Source organism: Lactuca virosa, chromosome 1 (assembly GCF_052849685.1).
Source record: "Lactuca virosa cultivar CGN04683 chromosome 1, Lactuca_virosa_CGN04683_v6, whole genome shotgun sequence".
Classification (NCBI taxonomy): domain Eukaryota; kingdom Viridiplantae; phylum Streptophyta; class Magnoliopsida; order Asterales; family Asteraceae; genus Lactuca; species Lactuca virosa.
This window is the reverse complement of record NC_136426.1, coordinates 66,451,079-66,463,622: the sequence shown is the minus strand read 5'-3', so window position 1 is coordinate 66,463,622 and position 12,544 is coordinate 66,451,079. Positions and strand designations below refer to the sequence as shown.

At 36.7% G+C, this 12,544-nt stretch overlaps 2 protein-coding genes and 1 long non-coding RNA gene across 6 annotated transcripts; 1 reads left to right on the top strand and 2 right to left on the bottom strand.

Moving 5' to 3' along the window:
- Nucleotides 1-4,737: 4,737 nt before the first annotated feature.
- On the bottom strand, nt 4,738-5,307 carry LOC145114659 (uncharacterized). Its single transcript, XM_079050724.1, has one exon. It carries the CDS (start codon nt 5,305-5,307, stop codon nt 4,738-4,740), a length of 570 nt encoding a protein of 189 aa, XP_078906850.1.
- A 1,180-nt stretch (nt 5,308-6,487) lies between these two features.
- Nucleotides 6,488-7,491, top strand: LOC145143586 (uncharacterized). Its single transcript, XR_013724622.1, has 2 exons — nt 6,488-6,776; nt 7,241-7,491. It is a non-coding gene; the product is annotated as an uncharacterized LOC145143586 (long non-coding RNA).
- LOC145143540 (P-loop containing nucleoside triphosphate hydrolases superfamily protein) lies at nt 7,454-12,099 on the bottom strand. Of its 4 annotated transcripts, none has more exons than XM_079074810.1 (12): nt 11,730-12,099; nt 10,203-10,588; nt 10,024-10,106; nt 9,042-9,093; nt 8,923-8,964; nt 8,776-8,854; nt 8,660-8,700; nt 8,435-8,503; nt 8,263-8,337; nt 8,056-8,172; nt 7,916-7,966; nt 7,454-7,789 (listed from the first exon to the last, which is right to left on the bottom strand). In XM_079074810.1, the coding sequence occupies exons 1-12, from the start codon at nt 11,926-11,928 to the stop codon at nt 7,646-7,648; spliced, it is 1,338 nt and encodes a 445-aa protein (XP_078930936.1). In that variant the 5' UTR covers nt 11,929-12,099; the 3' UTR covers nt 7,454-7,645. The 4 variants fall into 4 exon arrangements, with proteins under 4 accessions (XP_078930936.1, XP_078930938.1, XP_078930935.1 ...); XM_079074812.1 differs by having other exon boundaries at nt 8,660-8,691; nt 11,730-12,094; XM_079074809.1 differs by having other exon boundaries at nt 10,203-10,594; nt 11,730-12,090.
- Nucleotides 12,100-12,544: the final 445 nt, after the last annotated feature.

The following is a 12,544-nucleotide window of genomic DNA, read 5'->3' as shown; positions in this document are numbered from 1 at the left end:
ATACCCGGGAGGTCTCGCACCCTCCTATTTATAGGGGCCGAGGCTGCTGATCGGACGGCTAGGAGGAAGCCACGCGGCAGCAGATCCGAAGGGTGTTCACGTGGCTCGCACATGCGAGGGTCCGGTGTCGCCTCCTGATTGGACCGAGGTCTAGTCCGAGGCTTCGGACGTGGCGCTATGGGCGAAGCTCGGATGCATCATCAGAAGGGTACGAGGCAGCTCCTGATTGGCCGAGCCATCGGTCTGAGGAGAATGTGACACGCGTCGACAGGTGGCCTCGGATGACTCAGCAGTTCGGACACGTGGCACGATTTGGGCGAGGTTGACGTGGTCGAAGCCACCTATGCGAAATTTCTCGATTTTTGTGCAAAAACTTCTAAAATCCATAACTTTCGCATACGAGCTCCGTTTTTGACGTTCTTTATATGCACGCGTAGGTAAAATTACGCTCTACAACTTTCGTTTAGACTTCGTCGGCTAATTTTGACTTTAATTTTTATATTATTATTTTTAACAGACCGGGAGAGGAAATCCGTTAAAAATTCATAACTTCTTCATCCGACGTCCGTTTCCGTCTGTCTTTTTACCGTTGTGCTACTATTGACGAGACCTTCGATTCTCGTTTAGGTCGTGTCGGCTAAAAATCACTCGATCTAAAATTCGAGTTTTTTAGTTGTCTACTGCTAAGCCGAAACTTAGAAAAATCATAACTTCCTCATACGAAGTCAAATTTGGGCGTTCTTTTGATACATACTCTCGGTTTAACGAACACTACGACTTTCGTTTAGATCACCAAGGCTAAAAAGTAGTTTATCAAAAACTCACTTTTTACGATATTCGGCACCGTGCCGGTTTTGTCGCGAAACTTCGACAGGTCATAACTTCTTCGTTATAACTCGGATTTCGGCATTCTTTATATATCCGTAATCCTTGTCACGACCACTACAACTTTCTTAATAGATATCGGCTTTATCTAATATTTATTTTCGACGCTCATTTTTTTATTCTTAATTAATTAAACCCTAATAATTAAGCATAAAACACATAATTTTCACATAATATTCACATAATTCCTTTTCATTTCTTCTAAATGAGTTACAAAGGTTAACCTAGACTATTATGTCAATATTAATGCATAGCCTAGAAACACGGACATTACAATCTACTAGCTTCCTCTTGATCTCCTAAGCTCTCTTCTTCTCCCTCAACTTCAAACACACACAAAAAGGCACCAAAAGAGCTCAAATCACTCAAAAATGGTTTAGGGTTTAAATATAGGGTTTCTCTGAGTTGGGAGGGTGATGGAGGCTGGGTTGGGATGAGATAAAGTGTTTAAATAGGGTACAACCCCTAAATATTAGGGTTTTGTCCATACAGCTCCTACTCGTCTAGTCGGTCTTCCGACTCGTCGAGTAAGTCACTTAAACCCCCGATCCAACAGTCGAGTCTACTCGACGAGTTGGGCCTCCAACTCGCCGAGTCCCAGAGTAAATTGTAACATTTCAATGAAATTAAATACGTACCAGGAATTAGGTGCTACACCATGATAAGAGATTCTGACCAAGAAAAACATAATAGCCAGAGGTGGAACGTATAGTGGATGGACAGCCTGCCCAATCAGCATTAGAGTAAGCAATCAGGCCTCGAGAAGGGGAGGCATAAAGCTGGAGACCATGGTCTAAAGTGCCCTGAATGTAGCGAAGAATACGTTTGAGAGCAATAAAGTGAGGCTCCCTGGGGTCATGCATGTAGAGACAGACCTGTTGAAAAACGTAGGTAATATCCAGACGGGTGAAAGTCAGATACTAAAGAGCACCTGCAAGGTTGCGATACAAAGTGGGATCAGAGACAGAGGGGCTTGTATCATCAAACTTAGCTGAAGTGTAAGTCGGAGTACGGGCCGGTTTGCATTTATGCATGTTGGCTCGCTCAAGAATCTGGGTGACATATTTCCGTTTGAGAGAGAAACATGTCATGACTGTCTCTGGTTACTGCAATACCCAAAAATAATTCAATGAGCCCAAGTCTGTCATGGCGAACTCTGAACGAAGGGTAGATATGAGCTGCCGGAGAAGACCCGTGGTGGATGCTGTCAAGACAATATCATCAACATAGAGTAACAAGTAAGCAATCTAATCTCCCTGTTTAAAGATGAACAAGGAAGAGTCAGATTTGCTGTTAGTGAAGTCGATGCCAGTAATAAACTAGGCAAATTTATGGTACCAAGCCCGTGGTGCTTGTTTGAGGCCATATAGAGACCTCTTGAGAAAGCACACATGATCAGTAGTTGATGGGTTACGAAACCGCGGTGGTTGGTGTATTTAAACAATCTCCTATAAGTGACCATGAAGGAATGCATTTTTGACATCAAGCTGATGAACCGACCAATGATGAGAAACGGCCAAGATGAGAACCATTCGTATAGTAGCCGGTTTGACAACCGGGCTAAAAGTCTCATCGCAATCAATCCCAGGTCGCTGATTGCGCCCGTTGGCCACAAGACGAGACTTGTAGCAAGCTAAAGAACCATCTGCATTGTACTTCTTTTTAAACAACCAAATACAATTAACAATATTAGCATTAGCAGGACGAGGTACAAGTTCCCAAGTTCCGTTAGAAATGAGTACATTATATTCTTCTTTTATAGCATTTAGTCAATTAGGGTCTCGAAAAGCTTGTGAGTAATTACGTGGAACAGGGGACGAGATTGTACTAACATGAAGATTTAACTTGTCAATTGGCTTAAAAATTCCATGACGAGCACGAGTTGTCATAGAGTGAGTACGAAGAGAGGGTTGGGTGGAGTTGACCGAACTAGGAAAGCAGGGTGAGAAACAGCAGGATTGGTGTGAGGAGAGAACTGAGACGCAGAAACGTCAATACTTGGGGGAGAAGTATCGACATCAGGAGAAGACGTGGTGGTAGGGTCGTTAAAGACCGATCCGAAGGTAGTATTAGAGTCTGTGGCAGCAGAGGAGTAAAGTGTGGGATCTATGGGTTGAGCCGAATGGAATGAGTTATTGAAGATATTGCGAGACTCATCAACACTAATAAATTCATAGTTAAGGGAACGGTCGTGGGAGACAGATCTAAAAGGAAAAATGGACCCATCGAATGTTACGTGACGAGAGATGATAATTTTCTTGGTATGAAGATTGAGGCACCGAAAACCTCTATGGTTAGAAGGATAACCAAGAAAGATACACGGAACCGAACGAGGTTGGAGTTTGTGAGTGAGGTTGAGATGAATGTAGCATAAACATCCGAAGACACGAAGATGCGAATAAGATGGGCGGACATTAAAAAGTTTGTGATATGGAGTGTCGTTTTTTAGAGTGGTGGAGGGTAATATATTTAAGAGATGAGTGGCCATGTGAAGAGCTTCAACCCAATAAGTAGGTGGAAGATGAGCTTGAAATAAGAGGGTACGTATGATGTTGTTAATGTTGCGAATCATATGTTCGGATTTACCGTTTTGTTGAGAGGTATAGGGATATGAAAAACACATATGGATGTCGTGAGTGTCACAAAGGTGGTGAAATTAAATATTGTCAAATTCTTTACCATTATCACACTGAAAAGTTTGTATGTTGGCTTGAAATTGATTTTGAACATAAGCATGGAAGTGAGGAATAGAGAATACTTCAGATTTCTTGCGTAACGGATATACCCACAAAAAATGAGAAAACCGATCTAAGAACAGAACATAATATCTAATACCACCATGACTTTGTAATGGAGAAGTCCAAACATCCGAATGTATAGCTTGAAAAGGAAAAGAAACTTGAGTTTTAGATAAAGCAAATGACAAACGAGTTGGCATTGAGGAGAGCTTGAGGAGTAGAAATCGTGACCGGATAGAGATCTCCGGTGCTATCACATCGGATGAGAGTTTGTTTGGTCAAGAAGTCATTCACAGAAAAACCAAAGGCGTCAAATTCAATCGAACATTTATTATCACGAGTAAATTGACAGACGAAAATAAGATTTTTGATGATTTGGGGGGTAATAAGAACATTTTGTAAACGTAAAGTACGAAAGGGATTGAGATTAAGGGTAGTGTTGCCCGATTGGACAACCGGAATTCGAGACATGTCTCCAACTAAAACAGAAAAATTATTGCACTTATTTGTATCAGAATTTAGGATACCTGCATCGTTATTGAGGTGAGCAGTCGCCCCGGTGTCCATGAACCAATTTGTGTTTCCCATATCTTGAAGAGTCATAATACTAAATGCTTGAGGTAAGGTAGTTGCTTGTTCGACAGATGACGGGTATTGAAAAAACTGAAAGCCATTTGGATGATAAATGGGTTGTCTGCTGTTGGGCTGACCAGAAGTAAGCATCGTCTGTTGTTGCTGGGATGGAGTGGCATTGGGCCACTGTGTTGTTTGGCGTGGATGCGTCGGACCTGCAAAAAATGGCCATTGGACCGATGGAGGAGGCTGTGGAAAAAGACCACGCTGAGGAGGGTAAAACATGGGCCAAGCATAGAACCCTCCCTACACAGCTGAAGGGTGCGAGAAGCCACCACCGTCGTTTGAACGGCCCTCTGTCGCCGGTTGATGAGTCACGGTTGGAGCTTGGCTCTCGATTTTGATGTTGGGTATTGAGGATTGGCAGGGCAGAAGGTGTATCAAGATGCGGGGATTGTACAAATCGATTATGCTCTTTATTCATCGATCGTTCTTCAAGAGTAAGCATGAAGTGCATCTCCAAGAAGGTCGGAAAGGGTTTTTAATGGCAGATCGTTGTAACAATGTGAGAGAACTTTGGCGACAGTCCGTTTAAGGCATAGATGACAAGATTTCGTTCATTCACCAAGGAACGCGTATTAGCGAGCAGGTCGGATATGGACTTAATCTTAGTGCAATATTCCATAATAGTTGAGTCTCCAATGGTTAGAGAGCGCAGTTCATCGTCCAATTCCATGACTTTACTCTCTTTATTCTCATGAAAGAGATCTTCAATAGCTTTCCAAACTTTAGCAACAGTGGCATCGGGTACAAGAATGGATTGAAGGACCGACTGAGTGAGAGTCCCGTATAACCATTGTTTGACAATGTTGTCAACCTCTTCCCATGATGCAGACCGATCTATGAGCTGTTTTGAGGAGGATGAAGATGAGTTATCAAGATGATCATATACAGAGTACCCAATGCAATGTGTTTTGAACAGCTCTTTCCAGGAATCGTAGTTTAACCGATCAAGATCAAGCAAATGAGGGATATAAGATTTGATGTTTGTTATACCAGAGATCATATCTGATGGACCAGAAAAGGGAGTGGAAGAACCTGTGTCTGGCATGATGAAGATGAACAGGGAAGAAGATGTTGCGAGAAAAAAATTGACCTGGGGCAGACGACTTATAAGGATCAGAGGCTAGGTTTAGCATATACCCTCTGATACCATGTTAACGCACATAATTCTCATGAATTGGCCTTAGGCCATGCATTCCAATATATATATATATATATATATATATATATATATATATATATATATATATATATATATATATATACAAAACATACAATATGAGCCTGGTATGAGAACACGGACTGAATACAAGCAAAACCTATCTAACAATATGGGCTACATAATACATACAATATATACGCTAACAAACATGGATATGAATTAATGAACATCCCTTCAAGAAATGGAGGAAAATGGTCTAAATGTAAAAGGGTTTAACTTTCAATCTTTAAGTTATTACGGAATCCACAAGCAAAGACACAAAAAAATCATTCAACTCTAAATTCAATATTTTTGGTTCAGTAAGATTTTTATATTTTCTTTTAAATATTTTTTATTTATTAGATGAATCATATTATTTCAATGACTTTTGTCAATCACATGATATTTTGAACAATAATTGTTGTTATTTTTCTTTTAACTATTGCTTGGAATAATTGTTAGTTATTTTCTATTTAATGTTATTTTTAACTATTGGTATAGTTAATTAATTTACAAAAACTACTAAGTTTTATTTTTTGATTTCGACCATAATGTTTTTTAATGTCAATTATTACTTTCAAGGTAGTATAACTTTTACTTTTATGTATTTTAGTTAGAACTTAATTTTCGATTTGATATTTTTTATAACTATTGATTATTAATCAATTTAAAATTTATATTTTTAATTGTTTCTTTTTTAATTCAACATTTTAATTAACAAATAATAATAATTAACTTTTTAATCAACAAATGATGATGGCAAATAATGATGATTAACTTTTTTTATTAACAAAATATGGATGCTTAATATAGAATCTAAATATATTATTACTTTGTTATTAGACATAAATAAAAATGATTATCAAGTAACTGAAAAGACTGACATTAATTTGTGAAAATTAAGGAATAAAAAAATCTAAACTAACTTTTATCTTAAATCACATTAAATAACTTCAACTACAAATGGATTGATTACTAACATTACTATTTCACAACGCTACCATGTGATCTCTTTTGCATGCTGTTAAATTACATTTGTGTTGGGTTGGGGCCTGGGGGCTGGACCTTATGGCTATTGTTGGTTGATAACCACCAACTATGCACCACCCTCATTAAATACGGTCATACAAGGCATACCCTTCTTTATACCATATATCCACATTGGCTTTGTTTCTTTTCTGTTACTTTTAGTTTTAGAAAAAACCACACCCACATCCACACATAGAAGAGATGTCAGAAGCACCAAAGATACAAGTGATGTCATCACATCATCAAATCCAACAACGGAAGGACGAAAGGGGCTACATATATGCCTGGTTTGTATACTTTCTAAACTGAATTCCTTTTTAATTTTTATCTCATCTCCTTCTATAAGTTCTTCGCTTCTCTAGTCAATCCATATACTTAAAAAATAAAATGGATCGATATGGATTATATGTTCTCTCTAAAGGGTTAAACTTGTAAAAGATAAAAGGAAAATGGTTTAAAAGTTGCCCGAATTCCTAAAGTTCATTCAAAAAATAATGAGCTAAGGGAGACACTTTTTAAAAGTAAAATGATTAAATATGTAAAAAAATTGAGACAAATCAGAAAATATGTTGTCATTTTATGACCTTAAACCTCTTAATAATATACTTTTTGTAAACATATCTAATACATTAATTATTTAAAAAAAAAAAAGGTCAAGGGGTCAACTCAATCCCAAACCCAAATTTTGGCTTGTTACCTGTCCATTGTATAGAAAATTTCTGTCATAATTGATAAATATTTATTTATGCAGTTTCTTCACAATGTTTTGCTGTTGTTGCTGCCCGGAAATGTGTCATGGGTGTTTGGATGGTGATTGTTGCTGCTGCAAGTAGCCCATATAACTATGTCTAAAACCGTGTTTCCTATTCATTTTCCGCATGTAACGTATCTATTTTTAAACACCAATCTTTTCTACCTATATATATGTATCTTAACACATTCTATTTGTTGTGTATCAACGATATTGAAATGTTAAAAGTTGTAATATATATTAATTGTTAAGCAGTGTGTAGCATAATAAGTTTTAGGTAAGGTACATTTAAATTGTATAAAAAGAATCGTAGCCTTATATTTATAATAATGCATGTAGGCTTATTGAATATACAAATTAAACACTTTGAAAGATGAATCGGTGGAGGTACCTAGTTGCCTGTATCTAGCCAGCAAGGATTGGATTTCTTTGTTCATCGATTTCAACAATAAGTGTGTGATTAGAATCTGATCCTTTTGGTCCTTCTGTGTAGAGTGTAGGGAGGTATGCGTTATACGCAGGCAAATATCTTGATACAAAATCCATAACCTGCAACTCCAAAAAAGCAACAAATCTTTACTTCCTTTGCAACCAACAAATATTAGCACAAGTTGAAATAACATGATGAATATAATAAAAATATAAAATATAAAAAAAAAAAAAAAAAAAAAAAACCTCCTCATCAGTCATCCCTGGGTTTCCAGCTTCCCTCATGCCAATCTCTGCCTGCAAGATTTCCCCGAATTTGCAATTAATATTTAAATCATAAAACCTATAAAAAATCAATCAAGGAGGATATGAAAATTGTTGAAAACCTGTAAACGCCATTGGTATACACAACTTGGGTCTTTAATTTTGATGATAATCCATGATTTTATGAACTTGTCCCATGCATCATAATAAGCTTCTAGGTTTTTGTTCACTATTTCTAGCTGCAAATGAATTTTCAGCAAAAATTAATGATTCAACAAGTAACAATATAAACACATGAATATCTGGATGTGTGTTGTTAGTGTGTTGACCTGTGGATCGACAGCTTTGACCACTTGAGCAGGAAGAGGCTTGAAACCAAGCATCCAACCCTCAAACAAAACTACCTAAATATTGACAAAACGGGGAAAAGACACATTGCCGATTATTAGGAAAAAAAAAACAACTTTTCAAAACGTAAAAAATCCAAAAGATTTCACTTACTGATAGAGGTCCTTCAACTTCAGGCCATGTTGAAGGATCGGCTCTGTCACCTCTACCATTGTATGCAGACTGCATAATTAAAGAAAGAATCTCAAAATCATACATTCTTTGACTTATGTCTTTTACCTTAATTTGGTTGAAATGTGTTAAAGTTGATTTGTATCTGTTGCATCTTTTGTATTTGAAGGTTATTGATATCACAATTTAAAATTGATGTGTGCTTACTTTGTCATATCTTGGCAGCTTCATCTTCATACCTGAAGATACTTTTTGCACCAAAATTTAGTTCAAAATTTGTGATTAGATTAAAAAAAAAAGTGGGATAAAAGAGTCAATCACACCTTCTTTAGTCAAATTACTAACAGCAGTTAGTGTTTCAACTGACAAAGGAAGATCATGGCTTCCAGCATTTCCACGAAACTGTGACCAAATTTAATGTGTTCAACTTTCTGCTTTCAAAAAAAGCAAAGTTAAATTTGAAACCCTACCTCTAAAAGAGCATTGCCAGGATTTTTTTCTCTCAATTTAGCCTAAAAATGAAATTAAAACGCCATTAGATAATAGAAAACCAAAGAAGTTGAACAAAATAGGTGGTTAGTTACTTTACCTGTTCATCATACGTAAGATAAAAGTCATCTATGGAAATAGTTGCAGATTTCCTGATACATACATGTTGGAAATTCTTTTATGAGTTTTATCCCTCAAGATTACTAGAAAGGGTAAAATATATAAAAACCACTCTAGTTTGTCACTTTTTTTCAGTTTAACCACCTAGAGAATTTTTTTTTACAGTTTAACTACAAAAGCAATTTGATTAGCAAAAGGAATTGGTTATCCACATTTCAACCCACTATATTTTGGCATTTCTTTTGTTTTTTTAGAACGGCAGAGTTAGATTATGTTAGTGGTTCGAGTCGTGCAGTGACATATCCAAGCGGGCAGTATGCCTTTCCCGAACCTTCACCCATGGGGAGTTACCCCATTACCCGCTTCACCTATGGAAAAGCCTCCAAGAAGTCTTGAACCCGAGACCTCCCAAAGGAAAACCACCCAGGCAACCCTGGTGGCCAACTGATCTAGACCAGTTAGTTTTTTGGCATTTCTTTTGTAACCAGCCCCACGTGTTGAAACTTGTGATTATGTTGGTTTTTCCTTTTGTAAGCACTAGGGTGGTTACAAAAGAAAGGCCAACATATACTACTATACTAAGTTGAAACGTGGATGGCTAATTCATTCTATTAATTGAATTGCTTATGTGGCAAAAACATTTTTGTGGTTAAATCATAAAAAGAAATTCTTCGGGTGGTTAAACCGAAAAAAATGACAAACTACAATGGTTTTTATGAAATTTACTCTTTTTGAATGCCACGTCAGCAAGAATACCAGCAAAACCCATTATACCCTGTCGCTGCGTGTTTTTTAAATATGGCAAAGTTTTTTGTGGTTAAATCATTAAACAATATATATCTGGGTGATCAACCAAAAAAGTGATAAACTAAAGTGAGTTTTGTAAAGTTTTCTGTATTATAAATTCACAACCATTAAAATATAGTTATTTTAGTAAAATATATCATTACTCTGCACTCTACCTGCCTGCAGTTTTTGAAAAAAGATAGTCTAGAGCAAAGACAAGTGTAGTTTTCCCACAACCTTGTGGTGCACTAAAGCCAATCTGCATAACAACAGAGGACATCAACCTTTTTGTGGAGTATATTAATTGTATTTTTTATACTGTCATTAAAAAAAAAAAAAAAGATTAAACATTTACCACCAAAGGAGGGATATCATCTCCATCTTTAAAAGTGGACCTATGATCAGAAATCTGCTGTTCGCACCACAAAAAGACAGGGATATAGTAGTGATAAATTCTAGCTTTCTGGGGTATTGTAAGGTATAACTCGTTGAGGTTAAACAATTCACACACGTGGAATCCATTTGTTAACCACTTGTCTATAGACTCTGCTATTGTTTCTGGAGTGAATCCAAGTTTTTCTATAAGGGGCCCTGAGCATATAAATTCAAAAAGATCTTCCACAGAGGAAACTTGTGCAGGGCTAGATGGAAACATTGAATGTAATGGGCCATGTCTCCTTTCATGGTTGGCTATAATAGACTTATAGGTTGAGTTGTCTTGCATCCATGAACATCCATAACCTGCATCTATAATACGTATGTCAACCAAACAATAACAATAACAATAACAATACCACAGTCCCATAAGAATGAGGTAAGATGGAGACAGTTGCAACTGCTTCCATAGATGACCTCCGCCATAAACAGGAAACATGGACCCACACCGAGTGACCTCTTGCAAATGAAGCCCACAATGAAGAAATAACCAGAGGTGTGTGACAAAGGACAAAGGATAGATTTAAGCACTAAAACTGAAAACTGAAAATATATTTTCTGTCAAACAAGTCATTATTAGGATTAAGAATGATAATATCTTTTAAAGATAAGAGGAAAACAATGAGAAAGAAATGGTGTGTTGGCATTATACGATAATGACTACTAATTACAGCATTTAGTTTTCTTCAAGTTAAGCGTACTCATGGAAAAAGAAATATCTAAAGCCTTGCATGGAAACCTTTGATTTTTTTTTCTGGAAACCAAGTTTAATTTACAAAAAAATTTTGAAGGATTATTCCAACATGTCAAATTGATTTGATGTTTTCACTGTTTATGAAACTGGTTAAAGAAAAACACTTATCACCTATTTGACATGAAAAACACTAAATGTGTGTCTGTGTTGTTCTGGAATGAATAAAAATCACAACTATTTACCCTACAAAAAGACGTTAAACAACTCCTACTGTACAAAATAAAGGAACACTTACTCAATTATTACACCAAAAGATGTCTAAAAGCTTGAACTGTTGAACATCCGTGTAGGACATAAAATCTTTGTTGACTATTAAAATTCGTACGCAGCAGGGAGACCCCACTCATGATGGGATAATAATTTAAAATAATCACATTGTTCTCGCATTGAAAATTAATCACCACCACACACATTACACAACCCAACTAGTAGTCTAGTACCCGAATTCAAAACCTAATTTGCAATTCGAATGTGCCTTCCATCAGACATGAGGTATCAAAAATCAAACAAAGCACCATATACCATTGAAAAGCGAGATAGCATTAGCATCTAATCCTTACGAACATTACGACTCGTGTAAGGAAAAGAAAAAAAAAACAAGTAGAGAAACAACGTACGGAATAAAAAATGAGTTTAATCTATACAAAAATGGCGGAGATTTAAAATTCAATTGGAGTAATAAATTTAGTCTACCTGTTTTGGATGAGTTTGGGGCCAATTGAGAAGTGATGCGATGTAATCTGAAGCTGCTGCTAGTACTCGGAAGCGGATGGTACTTGGTGGATACATGAGCATAATAGTTGAAATTCCGGTCGGAGATTGAAGGCGAAGGCGAAGACGACGTGATTAAAGGCTTCGTTGGCTGGTACAAAACGTCCATAACCACCACCATAGTTTAAGATGAGATTAGGTGCTCCCCACCGTGGGACTGTGGGAGTGGGAGGTGTATTGTAGAGGGAAGTTTGAAGTTATCTATTGGATTTTTGGTTTTGGGGTCGTTGTTTAATGTTTATGGACCACTGCCAACTGTCCAATACATTGATCGTTCGTTATCATACATTTCACATGTATTGTATCCTCTTCGTTGTTTGTGTAAGGCTGTAAGCCCAAGACAAGTCTCCGGAACCAATTGAGAGGCGTTATTCACTTATTTGTTTTAAGGGTCGACGAGTAGCGACCATAGTTTTACCCTTTGTACATATTTGGTGGGTGTTTTGAATGTCAATCTATCACTAAATGAAACCACTTTTCTCTAATTGAAACCACTTTTGAGTGTCAATCTATCTCTAATTGAAACCATGTTATTTTGATTACGTCTGTTTTCAGTGTCAATCTATCTCTAATCGAAACCATGTTATTTTGATTACGTCTGTGTTAAATGTTGAATATGACAATTTTATATTTTTAATATTTTGTGTTGAATAAAATTTCTCAATTGATAATACAAAATCCAAATTAAACATAAATTATTTCAAGCTAAGTAAATAAATAAATAAAACATTGCCCTA

What these genes read in the sequence shown, in the direction of transcription:
- LOC145143540 (XM_079074809.1), bottom strand. Translation starts at nt 11,928, where the DNA reads ATGGTGGTGGTTATGGACGTTTTGTACCAGCCAACGAAGCCTTTAATC. An exon ending in ATGATATCCCTCCTTTGGTG is followed by an intron (nt 10,107 to 10,202) that starts GTAAATGTTTAA and finishes GTTGTTATGCAG; the next exon opens with ATTGGCTTTAGTGCACCACA. An exon ending in AGCTGCCAAGATATGACAAA is followed by an intron (nt 8,504 to 8,659) that starts GTAAGCACACAT and finishes TTAATTATGCAG; the next exon opens with TCTGCATACAATGGTAGAGG.
- LOC145114659 (XM_079050724.1), bottom strand. Translation starts at nt 5,307, where the DNA reads ATGCCAGACACAGGTTCTTCCACTCCCTTTTCTGGTCCATCAGATATG.